The sequence below is a fragment of the Salminus brasiliensis genome, chromosome 2 (genome assembly GCF_030463535.1).
Source record: "Salminus brasiliensis chromosome 2, fSalBra1.hap2, whole genome shotgun sequence".
NCBI lineage: Eukaryota > Metazoa > Chordata > Actinopteri > Characiformes > Bryconidae > Salminus > Salminus brasiliensis.
The window spans coordinates 16842534-16867383 of NC_132879.1; the positions used below are offsets into that span (position 1 = coordinate 16842534).

General features: G+C 38.1%; 3 protein-coding genes across 3 annotated transcripts in view; 2 read left to right on the forward strand and 1 right to left on the reverse strand.

The window, feature by feature from the left end:
- The window catches only part of rpl26 (ribosomal protein L26), a 164083-nt gene that overhangs the window by 28609 nt on the left and 110624 nt on the right, over window positions 1-24850 (forward strand). The window lies entirely within an intron of this gene.
- On the reverse strand, window positions 2524-6113 carry bbs12 (Bardet-Biedl syndrome 12). Its single transcript, XM_072673600.1, has 2 exons — window positions 5972-6113; window positions 2524-4579 (listed from the first exon to the last, which is right to left on the reverse strand). Exon 2 carries the CDS (start codon window positions 4577-4579, stop codon window positions 2645-2647), a length of 1935 nt encoding a protein of 644 aa, XP_072529701.1. The 5' UTR covers window positions 5972-6113; the 3' UTR covers window positions 2524-2644.
- On the forward strand, window positions 6328-10247 carry cetn4 (centrin 4). Its single transcript, XM_072673601.1, has 5 exons — window positions 6328-6421; window positions 8000-8155; window positions 8525-8653; window positions 9669-9806; window positions 9944-10247. Exons 1-5 carry the CDS (start codon window positions 6419-6421, stop codon window positions 10031-10033), a joined length of 516 nt encoding a protein of 171 aa, XP_072529702.1. The 5' UTR covers window positions 6328-6418; the 3' UTR covers window positions 10034-10247.

Below are 24850 nucleotides of genomic sequence, written 5' to 3' on the forward strand. Positions count from 1 at the left end.
TAATTATTTTCTTCAATTACAAAAAATCTCTCAATTTAATAAACCATTCCTTTAGTTAAATCTAGGGGAAATTTTATGAAACTGAATAAATTATTTATTAAAAGTCTCTTAATATTATTTTTTACCTTTTACCAAATACATTGCATTACATGTGTTGATCTCGTTCATTTAAGCTTACTCTACACTATTTAAAAAGTGTGTTTATTCATACTTCAGACGTTTTTGACTGTACTCTCTTCTTCTATAATCGTATTTCTCAAGTAATAAGTGTTCTGCTTTGAAAGAGATGGTAATCAATGATTGGTTTATCATTAATTAGTTAATTAGTTTATAATCTATTTAACGAGTAGCTTGATTGCTTGATTGATTTAGTCACACACCTAATCTCTTCTTGGTGCGTCACACTTGAAGAGCACGGTCTCACGGACTTTTTTAGCTGTAACAAGAGGAAAAGGCGCCTCTTAGTGGTGGATGGTGGTAAAACACTGCATGTTCATGCCCTCTGGGCTCATCTTTATGGCAGCCAATTTGGTTGTCAGCATGTCATGAGCTTCTGCAGGCCCATGACACTGAACCAATGATGAGTCTAACACATCGAGCTAATCAAAAACAACGTGGTCTAGAGAGGTCTAGCTATGAAAAGCTTTCACAGAAATTGAGCTGCTATACATTTTCTAACTTATCACTCCAGTCACTTGCAAGGATCCACAAAGTCTCCTCACAGGGTCTCTGAAGAGACAGTTGATAGGCCTCTCTCACAGTCATATCTCCAATGATCTGGACCAGACTCCCTAGTAGAATACAGTACCCATACTTTCACTTTCTGCACACTTTCTCTGGTGTTTTTTTACACCACTGAGTAAAATACACTCTAGATACTGCTTTCCAGCCAAGTGTAGCCAAATATATCTGTGTGCTATGATGTGTTATGAACACCTGGACTATTCTTGGTGTACTTGACTCAAATTGAAACACTCGGTTTAACTGTGTTGCTTCTTTCGGTAACATATACTTTTAAATCAGCCACTGTAAGAAACCTTAGACAACTCCATTTTTATTAAGTGTGTGGTATTACTGTACTTTAACTATTTTTAATAAACTACTGAATAAATGCAATAAATAATTATATGAATTAAAAACTTTTTAATAAGCTAATTTCTACAGAGATATTGATTCTGCATAAATGTTTTGTCCTGTGGGGTGGGAACTGTATACCTGGTTTGATGTGTTGCAATTTATTAGCCTTAGCATTTCTGAACATCACCAACTTGGAAAAATGTGGGACAGGTTCGTTGTCATGATAATGAAAGCTGTGTTCTTGAAATACCACTGCAGGCTTTGACCTTACATCTTTACAATCAGTGAAATGTTTTCTCTACACCAGTGGTCCCCTAGGCCCCTCCACACTGATCCAGGTGCTTGAAGAAACACATATTGAGAAAATCTTTCTTAGAAAATATAACAATAAAGATTGGTAACGAAATAATTATACATAAACAAATACATGTGGATGAGGCTTTATATTGGGACTGTCACCAAAACAGTAACTTTACAGAAAATGAACAAAAACCATCTGAACTGAATGGAAATCAGTGTAAAGATTCATGTATTCATGTTGGAGCATTTCTGTTTGTCCATTCATCATGAAATTCTGACAACTGCTAGATTCACATTATGCCAAAAAGTGAAAAACATTTATAGAATGAAATAGAGACGTGGAACAGGTGATTTGTGATGATGATTTTTAAAATTGTGATGTGATTTTTAAATAGCATTTCCTGAAACTACTATGGTTTAGAAACACTGTGTTAATGTTATATATTAATGCTTCCATCAAGTCCTACTTGGAAATTCCTACTTATGACAGCAAAGGTCATATGAATGTGTTCAAGTGGTTTTGCTTGAAACAACATGGAGGGGAAGGTGTTTTTTTTTTTGTTTACTTTTGGTTTCTGTCATCAAACAGAGAACATTTGAGTGTTGCAACAAAGTGCCGAATGTTTTTCTCCATTTAGAAGCATCACATGGCATATGCTCATATCTAATTTTGTATGTTGCTGAGGGATAAACCATTATGAACCATCTGCCGAATAACCTCATACCATTACCAGTGGGAGCTCGGATTCTTAAGTATCCAGCTCGAAAAGTTGTGGCTCATCAGAAAATCTAGTAATTACGACATTGTGGTGCAAACATTCATATGTGCTCCACGTGTGAATACGATATGACACAATATGATTTTTTGGTGGGCCAAATCAAACCTCTTCAAGGGCCGAATTTGGCCAGTGGGCCCCCCTTGCAGCAGCTGTGAAATCTAGCTGCGTCTGAAAAGCTGAATGAAACTTTCTTGAATTTTGCCTGATCTGGCAGCCATGTGGATCTACCTGTCGGTCAGACAAAACCAAAAAAAGCAGACATGACAGGATCATATTATCCAGACACAGCCTCTGTGCAGCAAAAAAGCATCCTTCATTTAGTCAACACTTGATGACTAGATGTTAATTAAGCACTTTAGAGACCATGTTTATATAAAACACTTTATTTAGTGTATTTTTTTCAAAAAGAAATGGGTAAAAATAAATAAATAAATAAATAAATAAATGCTTAGCAATACAGCACATGGGACCAAACATATTACAGATTGTCAGAGAAACCTGACATCTCCACACTGCCCTTCACTCTCATTCATTCCTGTAATAATCTCTGTATCTGTCTGAAGGATCAAAAACACCAGATCTAGAGCTCTTCTCCAAGCCTCAAACTTCACTGTCATATTATCATAAACTTCCAACACCTCTCCTTGTCTCTCTACCATCCCATCTGGCCATCCTAGAGGGCTCTTGCTCTTAAAGTCCTTTAGGTGTTGGACAATACATGTCCATGCCAGTGCTTTGCCCTTGACCTGACCAGCATTTACCATAAGAGTGGAAATATAGTCCATCCAGCCCTCCGCCATCATCCTCAGAATCACCTGCTCATGGGGTCCTGTTGCTCTAGCTGCATCGGTCTCTCTGCCTGTAGTGGGCCGGTCCACATATTTGTAGAGCTGGTGAGTGCATAGCAGTTCGGTCCCCCCTGCACCGGGCAGCAGCTTTCCGTCGCCGAGTGCATGGTGCAGACGATATGCGCAGCTCCAGAACTGGTCTTCCAGGCTCTGGAGCTGAGCATGGACTGAACTAGCGATGACTGCCGTGACCAGAGAAGTCCCACTTGCCACAATGTTCAACAGGGTCAATTCCGCCTTCCCTGTACCACAATAATCTTCCAGCACGTTAACGTGGACTCCAGCGCCCACACACCGCGTGCTAAGCTGTGTGACATAAGCAATAGGAACAGCTCCGGTGGTTGTAGCGAAGTGATTCAAAATCGTGACCTTCACATGCTCAATAACCAGGACGTTGTGTCTGAGGCAGTGGTTCTTTAGCTGTGTGGAGACCATTCCGCTCACAAGGAGAACGTCTACGCTGAGGTTCAGAAGTATTCCCAATGCAAGGTCTGTCCATTCCTCCTCCCGACTGTCCCCTGTGGAGATGCACTCACTAAAGTAGGTGGTCTTTTTAGGCCTGTTGAAACCTATGTGACGGTACGCCTCGGTGAGGTCACCATTCACAAGGCCAATTTTTAACATCCGCTCTTTGAAATGCTTGATTACTGACACCTGCTCCACACATGACTTTACAACATACCCATGGACTACACGAGAGTGCTCCTCAGACAGCCCTGGCAATGGGCACGTTACCAGTCTATCAACATCTAGAACACTGCAACGCTGACCTCCAGGGCCATATCTAGACTGAATCCTGCTAGCCTCCATCACTAACCTCATGGAAGCCTCACATCCGTGGCTGACAGCTTCGGCTAGCTGTACTAACTCAAACGTCTTTGAGTATTTTTGGTATGAAGTTTCCACAGACCGTGTCCCCTCAGCCTCTGTGCTACTTGAATTGAAGTGCCTGCTGTGCTTGAGCTTTATTCTGTGCTTCAGAGAAAGGTTCTCTTTGATGGCCCTAATAGTTACACCATTAGTTACACCATTTCTGGCCCTAATAGTGTCCTGAGATGACTGCTTCACTCCTATATCCAACAAAAGCTCTGTAGATAAACCATCCGCAGCACTCACATGGTACCCACAACTCGGATGCTTTAGTAAAGCAGTCTTACTGACAAGCTCCTCCACAGTCACCGCATTACACCTGCAAGCTTCCACACACAGGTCCAGGCCCTTTGACATGCCAGCTATGATGTGTGGAATTGAGATGCCTTTGTGAAGACACTCCAGCACCACCCTACTCCAGACCCCTGCAAGGAAAACCAGTGTGCCTGTGCCAGAGTGGAGCGTCTCTTGGTGAGTCCGAGTGGTCTCATGCAGCAGTTGCCCAACAGAGCTGCTGAGCTCCAGCTGCTCCAGGAGACGGTAACAGGAGCAGACCAGTGCTGCCTCCTCACTCGCCTCATCTTGGATGAATTTGTAGCGTTTGTTAGGGCCCAAAAAAGCATTGGCGGCAGCAGCTATGGCTTCCAGCTGCTGGAGCCCAGTATGGCGACCCTGGTTTAATGCTCCAGTTCCCAGTATTGACATCTGTGAAGATAAGGGATAGAAATGAGTAGAGGGTTAAAATGATGTAGCTGCTTGCTAGACTGCAGTGAATGTCTGTGATTTAAGACACAGTATGTTGTAAATTTGTCTTCTAATTAGTATCTTAATACAGATATTCCTCAAAAACTACCAATCATTTTGCTGGATTAAGTTCTATTTCTTGAATGTAGACTATTGAAGTTGTTTCACTGCCACACTTCAATTTATAACATCTTATATTCAATCTGCACAGCTCAAATAATCTGTTTTTTTATTGTTGCAAGATGTGAATTTAGCTTACACAATACTGCATGTACAGTAAATTTCTACAGTCACATATATTAATATTACTATATCATACTTTAACTATCTTTTAAGAAAAATGTTTGTACTGGGAAAAAAAAACAAATGTACAAATGTTTACTTTAATAATTACTGTGTATTATGTGTATGCTACTGCACAAAATGATTTCCATTTGGTATCAAAATTAAATTTTATACTTGTAAAGGTGCACGTATTTGTCACTGTACTGTACACCGTACAGCAAAATGCGTCCTCCGCATTTAACCCATCTGTGGTAGTGAACACACACACACACACACACACACACTAGTGAACTAGGGGCAGTGAGTAGACACACACACCCAGAGCGGTGGGCAGCCAACTCCAGCGCCCGGGGAGCAGAGAGGGTAAAGGGCCTTGCTCAAGGGCCCAACAGCGGCAGCTTGCCAAGCCCAGGAATCGAAACCCAGAACCTTGTTATCGATAGCCCGGCGCTCTAACCGCTGAGCCACCACTGCACCAAATTGTTCTCTTGGCAGATTACAAATTGGAAAGCCTGGGTAAGAGTGCAGGGTCCTCTTCTCTAAAACTTATTTCTGTATGTATGTATGTATGTATGTATATGTGTGTGTGTGTAATATATATATACACATACATATACACACACACACACACACACACACACACACACATACATATATATATATGTGTGTGTGTGTATGTATGTGTATATATATATGTATGTATGTATATATATATATATATATATATATATATATATATATATATATATATATATAGTCCCAAAAGTATCAAGGTACAGAATAGTATATAGCTAGCTAGTATTTAGAGATTAGTTTAGATGGGGTATTTATTTATTTATACTTATTTATGAATTATATTTAATAATATATTATATGTATATTTATTTATTAAAGTAAAGAAATTATTAAGAACTTTTCAAGCCTCTAAATACGAGTCATCTACGTTGTCCCTTTAAGGCTCCGTAATAAACTCATGCAGCTACATTAGCCAGTGCTAGCACTACCGTTAGCCCTCTTAGCGAGCTCCCTCTGACTCCAGTTAAACCCAGAAAATAACTGACGACTGACCGCGTAAGAACCGGCCAACCCTTTAACCTCGCCGAGCAGAGAGTCCGAGGTCCAGCTCTGACTGAGTTATCTAGCCAACAGAGCAAACAACAACCTTCTCCTCCAAAACTCGCCCTCCTCTTTAGCCAGCAGCATCGCAGCCAGCGTACGCGCAGAGCCGCCACACACATGCGCACTGCAGGTCAGCCCCAAATCCCCGCTTGTTGCTAAGAGACAGACTAAACGAACGCACAACTGCCAATCAAACGGCGAAGGCCCGCCCACACGTTTCTGATTGGTCTGCTAGCATAATTCGTGCAGGAAAACTAGATTTCTATTGAAGCGTTTCGCTGTCAGTCTCCTGGTGGCCACGCCTATCAGAAAGTTGAACTAACCTAGCCGAACGGCGGAGTATTTACGTTTGGTCTATCCTGAAGAGTAGCTATATTGTTTGGAGACAAGTTTAGTATGGTAAGACGTTCGCTGACCTGCTCGCTTATATTTACTCCAAAATACGGGTTAAGATGGGCAATTCTACCTTGATCGTAACTTAGAAACAGCGAACACCTGACAGATGCCATTGTTAGCTAGCAGGGAAGCTATAGCTAACGCTGGGCTGTTATGGTAACACTAACGTTAACTAGTGCTAACGGACTTAGCTAGCTAGCTAGTTCTTGTAAGCTTGCTCTTTCGTTATCTAGCTATACTTTCAGGGTGACAGTGAGTTAACTCTGGTCATTCAGCCTGCATCACCAATACTGTGTCTCTGAATGGGTGAAACTACGTCTCATTTTACTTAGCTAGAGATAGCTAACTAAGATATATAGCTAGTTAGTTAGGCTTCAACTCAGATGTCCACATGTGCACACAGCATTAATGTTGACCATCTCAGTTGCCTCTACCCTAACCCTCATTTTTAAGGGATTAAAAAACCTTGAGAGCACCTAGTTTTGCTTAGGTAACTCATTAATGTCCATATCTGAATATATGTTAGTCCTGGGGACACCTGGATTGGGGATAAAATATTAGGAGCTAGCTAGTGTCAAACTTTGATGGGTAGGATACCCAGGCACAAGCTATCGCCTTTTGTTTTCTGCACAATCATTGTAATAGTATATAATAGTATGTGTTTATCTGTATTTATTGTTAAGAACCTTGGTAGTTTTTGACCAATTAGAAATTTGAGAAATATTAATAATATTTAAATACAGTTAACCTGCAGTTAATCCACACTACAAATGAAAACATTCAGTGAACATTGTTTCCAACACCCAACCAAAGAAAACTGTAGCATTAAGCAAAGTGTAAGCAAACCCTACAACTTACCCTAGTAGGCAGGGTAAACTGTGACGGTTGTAAAAATATAAATGAAGCTATGTAAATGTTATCAACTACAGTTCTGTGTTTGCACCAAATGAGCTTTCTAAGCTAAATACATAAATATCTGCACAAAGAAAATATTAAACCACAAAATAGAAGAGCACATATCAGCACAACAAAACTTTAAATATATTTCATTATTATTTTGAATTGAAAAATAGTCAATATTGAAAAATTAAAAATTATGTACAGTAGAAGAAAAATCCGTGGTCAAACAGATTTATTTTTTAATGACTGTTAGGGCAACTCTGTTCTCTACTGCTAGACGGTCATTTAAAGTATATACAACATTTTGGGGCTCCAAGAGGCTCAGCAGTCTAATATGCTACCACTATGATCCTGAGGTCGCAAGTCCGAGAGAGCGCAGTTGTACGGGCTGTCTCCAGGTGTGTAGATGGCACGGCCTTGCCTCATCACTCTTAACTGATGTTGGCTGGCACAGGCGTCTGTTAGCTGGTACGGTGGAGGTGAGGACCAGTGGGTTAACAGGTGGGTTAATTGGGAGAAAAAGGGGAAAAAAAAAAAAAAAGGAGGTACAAACATTTGCACAGTAACAATGAATCTATTATTGTTTCAGTATGTACAATTTCATATTTAATAAATGATACAGTTGTGGCATCTGTAAGTGAAAATACAGCCAGTGGATTCACTTTCTTGTATTTCAAACAGGCATCAAGCTTCAGAAAACCCAGCGCAGCGGCAACCCAGCGGAAAAAAGCCGGTCCCAAACTGGATCTGACAGAGGAACAAAAGCAGGAGATTCGAGAAGCATTTGATCTGTTTGACACTGATGGTTCAGGCACTATTGATGTTAAAGAGCTTAAGGTAAGAGCAAGTAAATGTATGTTACTATTTATATGGAAAACAAATCACAGGCAATCCCGTATTTAATTCTAATTCACGCGGTCATTAGGTAAAATAAGAATGTGAATCTTATACAGTAAAGGAACTAAGCAAAAAAGGAACCTGCAATAGCAAGACTACTAGTTTAAGCTCTCGATCTAGTTTCCATTCCTGGATTTTGTAATGACTAATGATTTATCCAACTGTTCATGTAGCTGAACTGGATTACTCTGATCCCTTTGCTTTAATTTTAGGTCATACATGTACAAAAACATATGACAATGTTAGTAGAATAATTGGTGATTGCCACTGATCTTGTGAATCTGTAATAATCTGTAATAATTTATTCAGGTTGCTATGCGAGCTCTTGGCTTTGAGCCAAAGAAGGAAGAGATAAAGAAGATGATTGCTGACGTTGATAAAGAAGGCTCAGGCACCATCGACTTCAATGATTTTCTCTCCATGATGACCCAGAAAATGGTGAATTGTCTAAATCAGCAGAAAAGTAAAACGCATGAAGAAACATCCCATGCCCTTAAAACATCATGTTGAATATAGTGTGAACGGGCTTTTAAAACATGACCAAGCATGTGATAAAAAATATATAATATACAGTGGCACCCCTGTTTACATTTTCTGTTCCTGCCAATAGTTGAGTAGAAGGTGTACTGATTCCCAAAAGACAGATGACACATCCCATTCAACATTTTAAAAAAGATTAGTATCTTTGTTTTTGCACAATTCTGGAGTTTAAAAAAAAAATTAAAGGAGCACTATGGAAATTATTTGAGCTCAACGTTACATTTTAACAAGGTCTCTGATCCTAATTAGCCTATGAGGACTATCTTTTTTTTGTATTTTTCTTCCCCAATGGACGCTCAGAAATGTATTTTCTGCCGTGTCTAACTGGTGGTTTTATGTGTCCGTCATCTGCCTCTCATATGTAATTGCTGGATTTGTGCGACCATCTATGTGTTGTGTGACACTGACCAATAGACCCTCAGAAATGTATTTTCTGCCTCTCGCTGTTTATAAACTAGTTTATTCAGACATTTCACTGCTTTCATGAATCTCACACTCTGGTATATCCATTTCAAGCACAAAGACAATTTATTCATCACACTCATCCACATGAGTATGTATTCAAAAGAAATGAACGAAAAAAAATCTTCAATCTCGTCACACAGCTAATGACACCTAGGTCATATGAGGTCTCATTATAGAGACAGCTAAAGCTATTCTGAACATTGATATTAAACATGTGGGTATTATATGCTAGTACTTTTAAAACGTGGTTAAGGAGATATTTTACAAAAAATATTAACTTTATGTTTTTGGAAATCTGCTCCATAGACTTTTGCATGCCACTGTACATATCAGAAAGGTGGTCTGTGACATACATCAGCACACTGTTCTAATACTGTATCTACAGCAAAACAAGAATGCGTTCTCTAGGCTTGCTGAATATTGTGATTTTACTGATTTTCCAATACAGAGTGAAAAAGACTCAAAAGAAGAAATCCTGAAAGCATTCCGATTGTTTGATGATGACGGGACGGGCAAAATTTCCTTCAAAAATCTCAAACGAGTTGCCAAAGAGCTTGGAGAGAATCTCACAGACGAGGAATTACAGGTGAGGATCCTTTCATGTTTCTGATCACGCATATAATTAAGAACAATCGGCTGATGGCATCAGAGAAATGCTTTGTTGTCGTTGCTTTTTGGTCATTTTGTTGTACATTATGCCAACATTCATTTCCTCTCTGTCAGGAAATGATCGACGAGGCAGACCGAGATGGAGACGGAGAAATTAACGAACAGGAGTTCTTGCGGATAATGAAGAAGACCAACCTGTACTAAACTCTGTTGTTTTCTTTCTCGCTCTCTTTTCTTACTTCGTATTGTTTGATCAATGCGACAGCAGTTCGACAATTTCTTTCTCTTTTTTTTGCAGCACGGCAGAAAATGTTATACAGCTTATTTTTTTCTTTAATAACATTTGTAAAAATACAAAAATAAATCTACAGACATTTTGTACAATACTGAATAAAAATAAAACATATATTAGATATTATTAGGTTTTTTTGTATATGTATTAAGTAATAATGCATTTAACGTTCAGGCAGTTAAAACTCAGCTCTTAGCTTTTATTTTATAGACAAAAAGAGTTCCTCAGGTTTAATGCCTGTTTCGCTGTAGGGGGCATCCTTGTATTTGCTTGGCCTTGTGTCAAATGATAATCAAGTCATTCTGAAGCCACAGATGTAGATTAAAATCTGCAAGCAAGAGAAAAGCTAGAACCATACAGTATACATCTGACAGTGTTTAGCATCAGGTGAACAAATGCTAGTGTTCTTTAAATCTTTTAAACTTAAGACAACAGATAGCAATTAGCAATTTATCAAGAGCACAGTGACCCTGTCTCAGCTTCAGGTCCTGAAGAGACAGCTTAATACTCCTGGAAATTACAACATGCAGCATTGTGCAAAATCTTGGTCCACCTGAAAAAGTAAATGAAGTCATTTATCTGGGCAGGAAGCAGCTGAAAGTGTATGGAATTGAACAAATCCATACAGTGATTTGAGTTCACAGAGAAGTCAGAACCAAGCCCATGTTCTTCTAGCAACATATCAATGTAATTCTGTGAACAGTACTGTGTGTTGAGTCCAAGAGTACCTTGGGTGAAGTTGAGTGCACTTTGAAAGCCCACCTTATGGGCTTAGATAAAAGGGACACATTTATTGCTCTATCCAAGATTCCAACAGCGGGTCGAGATTCAAGATTTAAGAGTTTTATTGTCATATGCACAGCAGACAGGCAGCTACACTGTACAGTGAAATCCTCCACTTACACATGCGTTCAAGACATATGATAAAGACTATACACATAATTAAACTAGAGATATATTAAAATAGACATAAATAGGTAGTTTAGCTAGAGTTCATCCAGTCAGAGGGATGGGATTGAAGAAGTGACCAAGGAGTAACCAACTTCAGATATAGTTACATGATAAAAATGAAGAACCTTTATTTAAGAAACCTTTGTCTTTAACATTTTACACCAATGGACATTTGATCTATGGGATATAAGAGATTGAGGTAATTAAACTGAATACATAAAATATATATATATATATATATATATATATATATTTTTTTTTTTATTTTTTTTTTCAGAGATCATCTAGACAATGGCCAGGACAGGAACAGTGTGCTTTGGACAGATGCATCCTGAGTCTAGCCCTTATGTTTGTTTTTTTGACAGCAAGTGTTTCCTTACTGCACATCTCCCATAAAATCAAACATGTGCTATAGTGCTGGGTGATATGACCTCAGATCAGTATCATGAGTAATTAAACATTTTACCTTGATTATGATTAATGAACATTTATTTAAGCTGCTTGAGTTGCTCAGTTTGTTTAGTGTTTGAGATCTCCATGTTGCTTCCATGGCGCAGATGGGATGGGGAAGACTACACACATTACAGTACACGAGACACATACAGACATAAAAAAAAAATATATATATATATATATATATATATATATATATATATATATAATTTTATTGTTATTATGTGTCTCATGTACTGTAATGTGTGTAGTCTTCCTAGTCCCGTCTGCGCCATGGAAGCAACATGGATGGATATATAAACACAGGCAAGACAACACTGACTAGAGGTTCTGAATGTTGATTTTGATTCATTTTCAATTAATTGCTCAGCCCTAGTGTGCCAACTTTGACCTTGACTGTGGCAAAAGCTACTTGTTGGTCCTGCAATGGCATGCTAGGACAGCCTGGCTGGGGCATATTGGCATGTTCAAGCTCACTGTTGCACATAGCATCTGAACTGTGCGTCCATCTTCCTAAGAAAAGCTGCATGAGAATCTTCAAACCAGACAGCTCAATAAATTCTGGGTTTTCCGTGTTCATTTAGCGTACATCGCTTGTAGGCTTTATATTACAGTGCAATGTGGGATTGTTACAGTTCACTGTTTTCACAACCCCAAAGCACCTAAAGTAGTATACTGTATGGTAAATATGACACCACTAGACTTCTCCAAAATTCTCTTCAATGAAGTTCTAATCACCTCCAGCTGATGTGGAGCACATAAGTCAAATGTTAGGCATTTTAAGTAGTAATTAATGTGGAGGTGGTTTCCCTCAAAAAAATCTGTTTAGTTACATTACTCCCATATTTCCATATAAGTAAAATAGAAAGAAGTCCATGTTTAAATATGTATTTAAAAAATACAACAGTTTTCATTGGGCGTCTTTTTTCACATGACTGTATGTTGTCATTTTCAGTACATACAGCACTGTGGAATTGGCAGAGGCTTGTCTGATCCCTTAAAACCTCATTTTTAATTTTTTAAAAACCTACCTAACCTATATTAGTTTTGTAGCAGTTCCTGAATAATAAGTCATATTCTTCAGCTTATTATTTAGTTATGAATCAGAATTTGTTAAAGAATTAGCCTGTATTTCAAGTGTTCAATGCCTTTGTGTGGGGCGAAAACACTGATAGACGTTCACTTCAAATGAAGGACAGATATGAGTTGGCTTACAGTGGACTTACAGACATGCCTTCAAAGTGTAGTGCACTCCAGGGCAGCAGCATGCTGCATCATGGGGCAGACCATCAGCAGTGAAAAGTGCACCAACAAAATGACTCAGCCTCAGTGAAATGGTCTGCATATTACTGAAATGACTGAGACCAAACACAAATGACTAATGTGTCAGTAAAAGTGATTTTGAACTTGCTGTTTGGAAAAGCGATCAGTAAAAGTGATTTCGGATTTAAAGATGAAGCCATAGAACAGACAATGAACAGGAGGCTTCACAGGAACATGTGTAACATGGCTGTAAGGCAATTCGGGGATACTTTCTTTTTGTGAGGGTTAGTCTACAAAAATACTCTGTTTGAAACCTGCCTCTAGATACCTTATACGGCCTATACCTGAGTTATAAACAGGAATTTTGTCATGGTGCTCATTTTCCGAGCGCTTTGCAAAACCTTCAAGCGTTGGAGGGCAGGCTGAGCGTGGGGTGAAAGTGCTGTTTACAAGTTTCAGACACCAAAAAAACTCAAAATGGAAAGAAGGAAACAGAGAAATCAAGTGCGTCAATCTGTTCATAGTATTGGCATGTCAGTGTCTTAAATAGCCTGTTGGTCACCTTTTCATTAGTCGCTTGTAAACGTCATGGTGTTTTCAAAAACCTTTTGAACCTTTAGGTCTTAACCCTTAGTACATCGCGGACGTGCTGACAATCAGATTAAAGCAAAATACAACCTTATCTGAACTGACACTTTTCGTAGAGGCAAGCCGAGCTCTATTCTCCTGCCTTGGTGGGTTAAAAATTCAGTTGTCTGAAAGAATTTTAATACGTTGTAAATTGGACAGATTAGATCCAGTGGGTTTAGCTGATTCTTGGACACGTAGACTCCATCCCACCCAGTGTGTTTTTACCTTAGAAATCACAAGCAGTCTAGTCTTTTCAACTCTCATTTGTATCATTTAGGCCATTTCAGAAATGTCAGATGCTGACAATTTGTTCAGTCAGATTAAAACTGAGTGGAGCGTGGTCCTGCAGCTTGTCGTCTCCATGTACGTTAACAGTCTAAATGCCAGAAAACAACTCTTCCCAGAAGCCTTTTGAAAACATCTCGCCACATTGCGAAAGCGTGCCCCACTTAGTACCATACCTCCAGCCTTATAGGAAAATTAGCTTTGAAGTCAAAAATAAGGCTCCCACATACAACATTCTGGACAGGAACTGGCCTCTGGTTTCCTTTAAATCTCACAATTTCCACAATAACATCAAGCTATGATTCTTTTAGCAAAAGTCTGTCAGTTAACCCCTAAAGGTCAGGAATGTGTCATTGCTTCAGATATGAGGTACAGTAATGCCACCGATAGCCCGGATAAGACAGGACCCCTCAGTCTGAACCCGCCAACAGCCCTGTCAGCTCTGAGTTGAGAACAACTGCTGATCACAGCAAATGGTATGTACTATATATATTACCACTTTCCACTTTAGTGTGTGTCTGACACGTATCTGATCAATCAGCATTACTAAAATATTTTATGTGTGTGGAATCCTATGACGACTTCCTATGATGCACCAGTATGGTTATGTTTTCTCAGTCATATGTATGACATGTTTGAAGTGCATTTCAAATATAGAGTAGCTGTAAAGTGATGTACCAAGAGCACCGATATGGAAACTACAAACCCAATTTTGCCCATTTTTGTGTTTTTTGTCCACTATAAAACCCACACTTAAGTTAAGGAAGGGCTTTTTATTGGCTTTTTTAGCCAATTAGTCAAATTGGGTGTGTTTGAGCAGGGAAAATGTATATAAACAAATATGCAGGACAGATGTTCTACAACACCTAACACCCTGCTGGTTTCATATTGTATAATAGTTCCAACTTCAGTCTTTAAATGAAAGGGTGTTTACTGAAAAGACTGAAAAGGCATTTTATTATTACTCTCTGAAAGCAAATTGGCATGAATGACAATACATGGAGCAACCATGTACATGCTGTACTTTCAGATATACTTAATACATATAACTCATTCTACTGTTTTTCTGGATAGCAAAACATCTTAAACAAACATCTTATGGAAATCAATAAAGTACGACTAACTGAACTAAGCTCAACTCAAACTCATTTCCAAGCTGACTGATTGCTGTCATAGGGTTATAAATAGGATGATCACTGGTATAGACACAACATTTTAGTATGGCACACGCAAGCGTCTGTAAACCGATTATTCCTAGTGTACAGAGCCACCCATACAGGCCATCCCCCACCTACACCCTGCTGCCTTCCTGTATGCTTACCGTAATATCTGCAAAAGTGCTTTCTCAGTCTGAATAACTGTGAAAACTGAAACATGTATGTCCTTTTACATGACATCAATATCATATTAATGTCCAGGGTTGCTGATTTGTAAAGGCATGTATGTGTAATATATGAGCAGTGTGAACATGTATTAGTTTCTCATTTTGACTTTATGCTTGCTGCTCCTTTCTCTGAAATCTGATTCAACAGCCATGTTCTTGTTAAATACTTCACTGTACAAGCTGTTTTTTTTTTTTTAAGTTAAGCCTGCTCTGTGACTTGGTTGGGTAATTTTCTCAGTACTAGGTAGTGTGTTTTGTTGGGTAATTTCTAGTTTTGGGTAGTTAACCCACTACTGGAACAACCCAGCCAATGGGTTGGTTTTCCTATTCCACAGTGATCGAGGACTGTCTAAAAGAGAAACAGTTGTTGGATTTAGCTCTTACAATGGAGGTGGGGGGTTAATACTAAAACAAAATGAAAATACTCATTATATATTTTATTCTCATTATTTTAGGTCTTAGTTGTATACTTTTGGCCAGAAGTGCCATCATGTAGTAATGTTTTAGCAAAGATAATTGGGTTACCAAACACTTGATTAAACAGACAATAAAAATCCATTTGAAATATTACTAAATAAAATGTATACAGTTTATAGATTAGTTCATTAACATTTTATTTTAATTAATAATACAACCCTAGAAAAGTAACACATTTGTTGATTTTCTGTAAAGGAAATACAAATCCTCTACATGAAACATAAAGTAGAATAGCCAGATAACATAGGATTAAAGGAGAAGAGCTGAGGGACATTCAGGAGCATGTTAAATCAGATCATTTTAAACTGCAGGTGAGTTTCTGTGTCTTTGCTACAATAGCACAGGCATTTCAATAATGCACTCCTATATATTTAATCCCAGCTGCAATTCTATTCTGAAATGATTGTGTGCTTACATACACACACACAAATACACACACACATAGCTATCTGCTTGATGTTTTTATTGCTTTATTGAAGACTGACATAAATCTACATAAATATTTCTCTTAACTCACTGAATTACATCAAAATTGACAAAAGCCTCCTTTAAACTTTATCTTAAAATTTATGTGAGTTTATTTATGTGAGTTGTTCAGGTGAGTCTTGTGCAGGTGTCATGCTGTAGCAAACTTTGACTATTCAGTATAATCTGTCTGTGTCAAAACTTTCAAATAGAAATCCTGACTGGACAATCTTTCATTTGTTGGTTCAAAAAGGAATAAATAAATAAATAAATAAATAAAATTAAATTAAATTCCTAATTCTCAGAAATAATCTGAATAAAAAGAATTAAAAATATATATTTTCTAATAATTCAAAAAAGACTCCTAGTGAGCAGTTTTGGTAGAAACTTGTGTGATAATAAACAGATTACTGTCTCATTACTGGATTTTTGTCTTTAATTTTACAAACCTGTTTCTACAGTTTTGGCCCACAGTGTATACATATCCATATCCAAGTATTTGGACAGTGCAATATGTTTTTGTAATTTAGCTGTACATGGATTTGAAATTAGGCAATTAAGATGTTAAGAATGAATTTAAATAAATTAAAAGGGGTTTCAAATACTGCATTAACTGTTTGGAGGCACTAAAGAGAAATGGCTGTAATTCCCAATGAGATTTCTCTCCTGAAATGCTTTGCCAGGCCTTTTCTTCAGTTGTTGCTTGTTTATTGGCCTTTCTGCCTTCAGTTTTGTCTTGAAAACCCTGAAAGGATTATATTTCCTGACAGGGTTTCTACTTTCTTTGCTTGGCCCATTGCCAGTTACCATGAACTGGACTAAGAGGAAAACATTCTGATGATGATGATAAACACATTAATTTTATCAATAAACACTACTGACCAAGTTTCATCGGCAGCTAAACATGCCCATGCCATAACAGTACATCTACCATGTTGACAGATAAAGGTGTGGTATACTTCAGATTATGAACCCTCTCTTTTCCTTCTCTGTACCTAATCTGGATTTCATCTGTCCCAGTAATCTTGTTCTAGAACTGGGCAGAGTAATCTGGCTTTCTGTTCTCGAGTGTTTCTAGTGGTTTGCATCTTGAAGTAAACTCTCTGTGTTTTAATTTATGAAGGCTTATCTTGATTGTACACTTTGACAATGATATGCCTACTTACGCAAAAGACCAAGGACAGATTTCCCTATTCTTCTATTCTATTTAGTTGTCTTCCAGGGTGTTCCAGGTTATTTTCATGTTGCCGAGCTCGCCAGTGTGTTCTTCTTTTTAATAATGTACTAAACTGTTAATCTAGCCACTCCTAGTTTCTGCTCCCTCTGGTCCTTTAGTTTTTCAGCCTAATTATGGCCTCCTTCACTTGCCTTAAAAAGCCTAGTTTCCCCAAATTAACTGACCACAAACTTAGACACACAAAACACACTAATTTAGGTGACATTAGTGACATTACATGTGCTATAGAAACCATGGAAATAAAATTTAATTAAATGAGTAATCTTAATTTCACTTAGACTATATTATTATATGTTATATTTCTTATTTTAGTGTCATCATTATTTTATCATCATTAAAACATAATCACAGCATTTCAGATATCTACAGTATATGTATGTATGTAGATTTTTGTACTTTTCAGAGACAAAAACAAAAATTATACATGATTACTTAATTATTAATTATTACTTTATTATATAATTATTACATGATGAACTTAAGCTGATTCTAGTAGAAATTCAAAAATAGGTGGGGGTGCTGGAACACGACATTGTTGACTGATCATTGTTGACAGTATCTTAATCACACAGCTAAACAAGCTTCCCCTTAGGTTGGAACTTCATGAGTAGAATAGTAAGGCAGTGGGATTTTATAAAGTGACAGTACTAAAGTGGCGAGTGGAAGTAGGGTCTTCTAATAAAGCAGATGGCATTAGACATTTAATTTGCATAACCAGTGTGACTGTCATTATTTTCATAATTAATATTTTCATTTGCTGTTACGTCCTACAAGAGTTTTCTTACGCAGCAGGTCTGACACATGTATTTTGTGATCTGGCTCCGTCAAATCAACAAATGTAAACTGACAAAAAACGAAGAAGAAATCACATTAATTTTAGACATTATTTTTCTTGTAAAACTGACTAATACCATATGATTTGCTACTGAATGCTAATAATCTTACTACTTACTAGCACATTAGGATCATTTTCCATTTTTGTAACTATCCACTAAATTGTGTATATATATATTTGGTAATTACATAATGAATGGATAGTTACAAAAATGTAATTGTTCTTGATCCTAATATATATATACACACACACACACACACATATATATATATATATATATATATATATATATATATATATATATATATCCTGATGACAGTTAGCAACCAGCTTTCCAGAGTGGATGACAAAAAGAAAATTTACAGATTCAAAGTAACAAAAGCTCCCAAAAATAGTCAGGAAAATCTAATCAAAATGTACTGCCCACTTTTGCTGCAGATCAGTCCTGAGCTGTTTTTATTTTGAGTTTTTGTTAAATAACCTCTCGCCAGACTATTACATCAACAAAACATCACCAAACTAGCTGCTGTCAAGCATCTGATAAGTAAAAGTAATAATCTTTTGCCGCTTGTTTAATGCTTGTAAATAAAACATAGTGACCTATTATGTACCTATTATTAAGTGTACAAGTTATACAAGTCTGTACCTTGATCTTAAGATAAGATAAGATAAGATAATCCTTTATTAGTCCCACAGTGGGGAAATTCTCAGTGTCACAGCAGAAAGGGATAGCAAGACACTCAGTTACAAAAAAAATTTAGATAAATAATTTACACTATATAAATAAAAATTCAAAAAGCAATCACAATATTATTTACAGGTTATTGCAAATGACTCTTAATTGCACATGTGGAAGGGGGTGTATTGCACATAGTATTTTTACATTGAGGGACCTCTGTTCCCTGAACATGTCTGTGTAGTTTAGGTGTGTGTGTATGTGGTCCGCTGGGAGCAGTGCTGGTTGTGCAGTCTGACGGCAGCAGGAAGGAAGGACCTGCGATACCGCTCCTTCACACACTTGGGGTGAAGCAGCCTGTCGCTAAAGGAGCTGCCCAGTGCTGCCAGAGTCTCATGCATGGGGTGGGAGCTGTTCTCCAGCATGGATGCCAGCTTGGCTGTCATCCTCCTGTCTCCCACCACCTGCACTGGGTCTAAGAAGCACCCCAGGACAGAGCCAGACGGCCCTCTTTATGAGTTTGTTCAGCCTGTCGTTGAGATGCCATTAAGTGACCATTTAAGTGGAGAATTAATATAGAATTGTTATTTTGAAGTGAAGTGCTTCATGAAGTGCATCATGTTTTCTTTACAGGTAATTTGTTATACTATTACACATTGGAGGAAACTTTATGCATATTTTTAAATCACCTTGCAGATAAAACATTGCCTTTAATCTGCCAAAATAGCTGACCTATTCTCCTCTTAAACATATGACCGAATGCAGTGCTGTTTTCCCCACACAACAAATGCACGTCATTTACACCCACCTGTGAAAGGTGACACGCTCTAATAAGAACAACATGCAAAGGAAACCTGGTTTTACAGGTTAAGGGGTCCTGTGGTTAAGGTGTAGTTCCACTGCAAGCCTATTAAAGGGAAACCCCCCAATGAGCACTTTGTCACTGATCAAAAATAGCCAACATTTTTGTCATAATATTAGCACTACTCACAGTATAAAGTACATAAACTCTCACTGGTTTGAGAAATACTGGCAGGTGTAGAAAGTACTGTTGAGAGTGAAAGCTGACAAACAGCTCTGTATGATGCCATAATTTGTATTTATTTATTTTTCAATGTTATTAAAAGGTAACTAAAACATTCTACAATTAACATTATCATAAAAGAGTAAAAATCTATTATGTTGGCTATAGAAGAGAAACTGAGAGTTATGGCATTATGGGGACTTTTATTCGTTCGATTCGTTCAGTGCAGATTTGTATTTGCTTAAGAAGAACTTTAAGAAATCAATTACAACAATTCTGCAACTGCAGTACATGTTAAAAGTGTTGCTGTTGTGTGTGTGTGTTACTGTTATGCTTAGAAACAGTAATGCTCAAACTGTTGCAATTTTCACTTTACATTCAAATATTTTGTACTTCATTAAATTACACTTGTCTTATACTCTCTAATAACAGTTTAGTAAGTCCAGCTTGTTTAAAATAAAAGCTTGTATCCTCATTAACCCTTTGTGAACTCACTCACCAACAGCTTATACAGTGCCCTCCATAATTATTGGCACCCCTGGTTAAGATGTGTTCTTTAGCTTCTAATAAATTGAGTTTCTTTCTAAATAATATAGGACCACGATGGAAAAAAGAGTAAAATCCAACCTTTAACTCAAGTGAAATTTAAGGGGGAAAAAAAAATCCCTGACTAAGAAATAATTATTCTTCATAAAATCACCTGTTCCACAATTATTGGCACCCCTAACATTTCTTAGGAAATAAATGTAATTAAAGTATTTCTGTCAATTCTACAGTCGTTTACGAAGTTGATCAGAGTATGTAGGAACATTTAATTAGTAATTCACAACTTCCTGTTTTCCTGGGGTATAAATATGACATGACACAGAGGCCATTTCTCTTCAACATGGGAAAGACAAAGGAACATACCATTCAAGTAAGGCAGATGTGTGTTGACCTCCACAAGTCAGGCAATGGCTACAAGAAAATAGCCACTCACCTACACCTGTCCATATCTACTGTCAGAGGAATTATTAAGAAGTATAAAACAACTGGAACAGTGGTAAACAAGCCTGGACGAGGACGCAAGTTTATTTTGCCACCACGCACAGTGAGGAGGATGATAAGAGAAATAAAAAGGTCTCCAAAGCTCACTGTTACAGAATTGCAACAAATGGTGGCTTCTTGGGGTCACAAAGTCTCCAAAACAACCATCAGGCGCTATCTGCATGCCAACAAGCTGTTTGGGAGGCATGTACAGAAAAAACCTTTTCTCACTCACAATCATAAACGCAAACGTTTGGAGTTTGCTAAGCAGTACTGGAACTTCAACTGGGGCCGTGTGCTTTGGTCAGATGAAACTAAGATAGAGCTTTTTGGCAACAAATGCTCTAAGTGGGTCTGGTGTAACACAAGAGCTGAGTATGCAGAAAAGCACCTCATGCCCACTGTGAAATATGGGGGAGGATCAGTGATGCTGTGGGCCTGTTTCTCTTCCAAAGGCCCTGGGAACCTTGTTAGGGTGCATGGCATCATGAATGCTTTGAAATACCAGGACATTTTAAAACAAAATCTGGAGGCTTCTGCCTAAAAGCTGAAGATGGGTCATCACTGGGTCTTTCAGCAAGATAATGACCCAAAACATATGGCCAAATCTACACAGAAATGGTTCACCACACACAGAATCAAGCTCCTCCCATGGCCATCTCAGTCCCCAGACCTCAACCCCATTGAAAACCTGTGGGGTGAGCTGAAGAGGACAGTGCAGAGGAGAGGACCCAGGTCGCTGGATGATTTAGAGAGATTGTGCAAAGAGGAATGGTCAAAGATCCCTCTATCTGTATTCTCCCATCTTGTGAAACATTATAAGAGAAGATTAGGTGCTGTTTTGTTGGCAAAAGGGGGTTGTACAAAGTATTAACATCAGGGGTGCCAATAATTGTGGCACACATGATTTGATGTTAAACAATTATTTCTTAATGTGGGATTTTTTTCCTACTGAATAAATTCACTTGAGTTAAAGGTTGGATTTTACTCTTTTTTTCCATTGTGGTCCTATATTATTTAGAAAAAAACTCAATTTATTAGAAGCTAAAGAACACATCTTAACCAGGGGTGCCAATAATTATGGAGGGCACTGTATATCTATCTTGAACAGAACCAGTCAAGCTGCTGATGTTTGGCCAAAAATATGTTTAATTGTCAAATTCGATTGTACTGCATGGCAGCTGCTCAGGCTGCAAGAACAACATGAGTGTCTGTAACTTATCAGGGAAGGAAGCTGTTTACTTCAGCTGGCTGGGTCAAACAATAACAGACAGGTGTCAGACATAACTGCTGTGTATAATGACAGTTAACAGCTAACTACTGATCTGTGAAGTAACATTAGACACAGTAAGCAGAGGCTGTTCAATTAGTTTGTGAAATTAGCTGATTAGCTCACGATGAGCTGATTAGTGGCCTGGATATTTTTGTTTACTAAAATAGTTGATTTTTTTTTTACTAAAACTATTATCTATTTTAATACTAATAATTTACATTACAATAATTAAATAACTAAAGAAAAAAGTCTAAAAATAGACTACATAAAAAGCAATACATTTTAATCAAAAGACATGCTATGATATCATTTAAAAGGTCACGCTTAGAGAAAACTGAATTTTATTTTCAGTTTTTCAGTCATGGCCCCCACCTGTGGAGTTACCTCACCTAGTAACCTCAAAGTCTCAAAGCTACTGCACTTAGATTTTTCTTCTGATCTGTTTGTTGGCAATGGCAACACAGCAACACAGCTTAAAATCATGTTGATTCCTCCTGTTGGAGGTCTGTCAACTCTGTCAACAAGGTCTGAAAACACGAGAACAGGAGATTTGCTGTGAGCCTCAGGTAGCATCTGATGATTACTGACAAAGGGCAATCCAGTGTGACCCAGCTGTATTGGCAGCATACTTTGGAGAAGTTCAGATGTTCATGTTGATGGTACTCTGCACTCTCATTTAGCTTCCACCACTCCGAAAGGGCATGATCACTATCCCTAGGTGAATGGAAGCTATAGCCCCCCCACACACATACTTTAACTGGGTCAGTTCCAGCTGCAAGGGTCCAGAGCAGTGGACAGTCAGAATTTTCCCTTTTATCTCTACTCCCACAACACTGTGTTTTTTTTTTCTTCTTAGGAACGGTCATACCAAGGCACATGCCTGGCCTCCCACAGCAGTAACAACAGTGTTCTTTTCAGTCTCAAGGTTCTTAACAAGGCCTGCCTCAACTCTACAGACGTCAGCCTGATGAACATCAATGTGAATGCTCTCTCCCTCTTAGCTAGTGAGGGTGTGTGCAGAGACAAAGTTGATGTTCTATCGTAGACCATCTCTATTGTCTTTATCTCAAATTATTTATTATTTAAAAACATGTCATGCTAAATGCCTGTGATTGGTCGTTTTATATGTCAGTCATACAGCAATGGAAACTTTCCTGGTCTGGTTTAGGAGGCTGCATAGGTTGTGGAATTGGTTTCATCTTGCTTAGCTTTTGCACAAAATAAAGTACTCTAGGGTTTGTGATTTCCAGAAAAAAAATATTTTTGTTCTCTTTACTTCAGGGACTTTGGTCAATCAGGGCAATCTTCCCACAGGGCAGACTAAAGGATTTGGTAGTTGAATAGTCAATAGGCAACCACTAATGCTAAACAGTAAACGTCAGATGTGAGCTCTATCAGACCAATGATCAGTTTCCTCTTCATGTTTTGCGCGACTCCTTACAAACGACTGGGCAGTGCAGCAATGCACACAATGACCATTAATCCTAATCCAACGTCACAATATGGACAAATGTTTTATTGGACAAATAGTTTCTTCTGAAATTAAGGGTAACAAAAAAAAATGTATTTTGTTTTTGTTGGAGTAACTGTCTCTACTGCCCAGGGAAGGCTTTCTACTAGATTTTGGAGCAATGCTGTGAAGATTTGATTGCATTCAGCAACCAAAGTGTTAGTGAAGACAGATATTGGATGATCATGACCCCTCATGCTGAGGGGGGTTATACTCCTGTAGCCCAGGACTGGCATTAGATATGGTGCCAATAGGTTAATGTTTGTCTGCTTCAGAAGATCCTATTATATTGACAGTACTTCTCTAGAAGGACTAGACAAGCTGTGTGTTTTTACACATGTACACATCTGTGCTGTTTTCTCTCAAACTCAATTCCATGGTCACAGGTATATAAAACCAAGCACCTAGGCATGAAGACTGCTTCTATAAACATCTGTGAAAAAACGGGTCGCTCTCAGGAACTGTGAATTCCAGCGTGGTACCGTGATAGGATGCCACTTGTGTCCAGTCGTGACATTTCCTTGCTTCTAAATATTCCACAGTCAACTGTCAGTGGTATTACAACAAATTGGAAGTGATTGGAAACATCAGCAACTCAGCCACAAAGTGGTAGTCACGTAAAATGACAGAGCAGGGTCAGAGTCAATCGCTACAGACGTCCAAAATGTGGCTCTCAGATTAGCTCAAGAACAGTGCATAGAGAGCTTAATGGAATGGGTTTCTATGGCCGAGTAGCTGCATCCAAGCCTTACATCACCAAGTGCTATGCAAAGCGTTGGATGCATTGTGCCAAGTGTAAAGTTTGGTGGAGGGGGGATTATTATGGTGTGGGGTTGTTTTTCAGGAGTTGGGTTCAGCCCCTTAGTTCCAGTGAAAGGAACCCTTAATGCTTAGCATACCATGTGTGCGAAGGCAATCTAATATAATTTTGGCAATATAGTGTATTTCTACTTCCTTAACATAAAATATTGTTCTTCCTGTAGCTACTTCAGCAAAACTCATTTAGTTTTCCCTTACAGCAGTGTAATGAGCCGTGAAGTCATAGAAGAGGTCACAGAGATACCAGACGAGAGGGCTATGAATCAGCCAGCTGTAATGACATGCAGACCTTTTAGTTTACAACTGCAGAGGACATTAAGACACTAAAAAAACAAAACAGTACTTAAAAGAAACAAAACGTAACAACCTATTTCAACAATAAACATTGCATAGAAAATGCTAATAATCAGCTAACTGGTTA

Bases quoted from the DNA above. Each gene is read 5' to 3' on its own strand.
- bbs12 (XM_072673600.1), bottom strand. From the start codon at position 4,579: ATGTCAATACTGGGAACTGGAGCATTAAACCAGGGTCGCCATACTGGG.
- cetn4 (XM_072673601.1), top strand. The intron at 8,156-8,524 runs GTAAGAGCAAGT...TAATTTATTCAG, and splicing joins TTGATGTTAAAGAGCTTAAG to GTTGCTATGCGAGCTCTTGG. The intron at 8,654-9,668 runs GTGAATTGTCTA...TTTCCAATACAG, and splicing joins CCATGATGACCCAGAAAATG to AGTGAAAAAGACTCAAAAGA.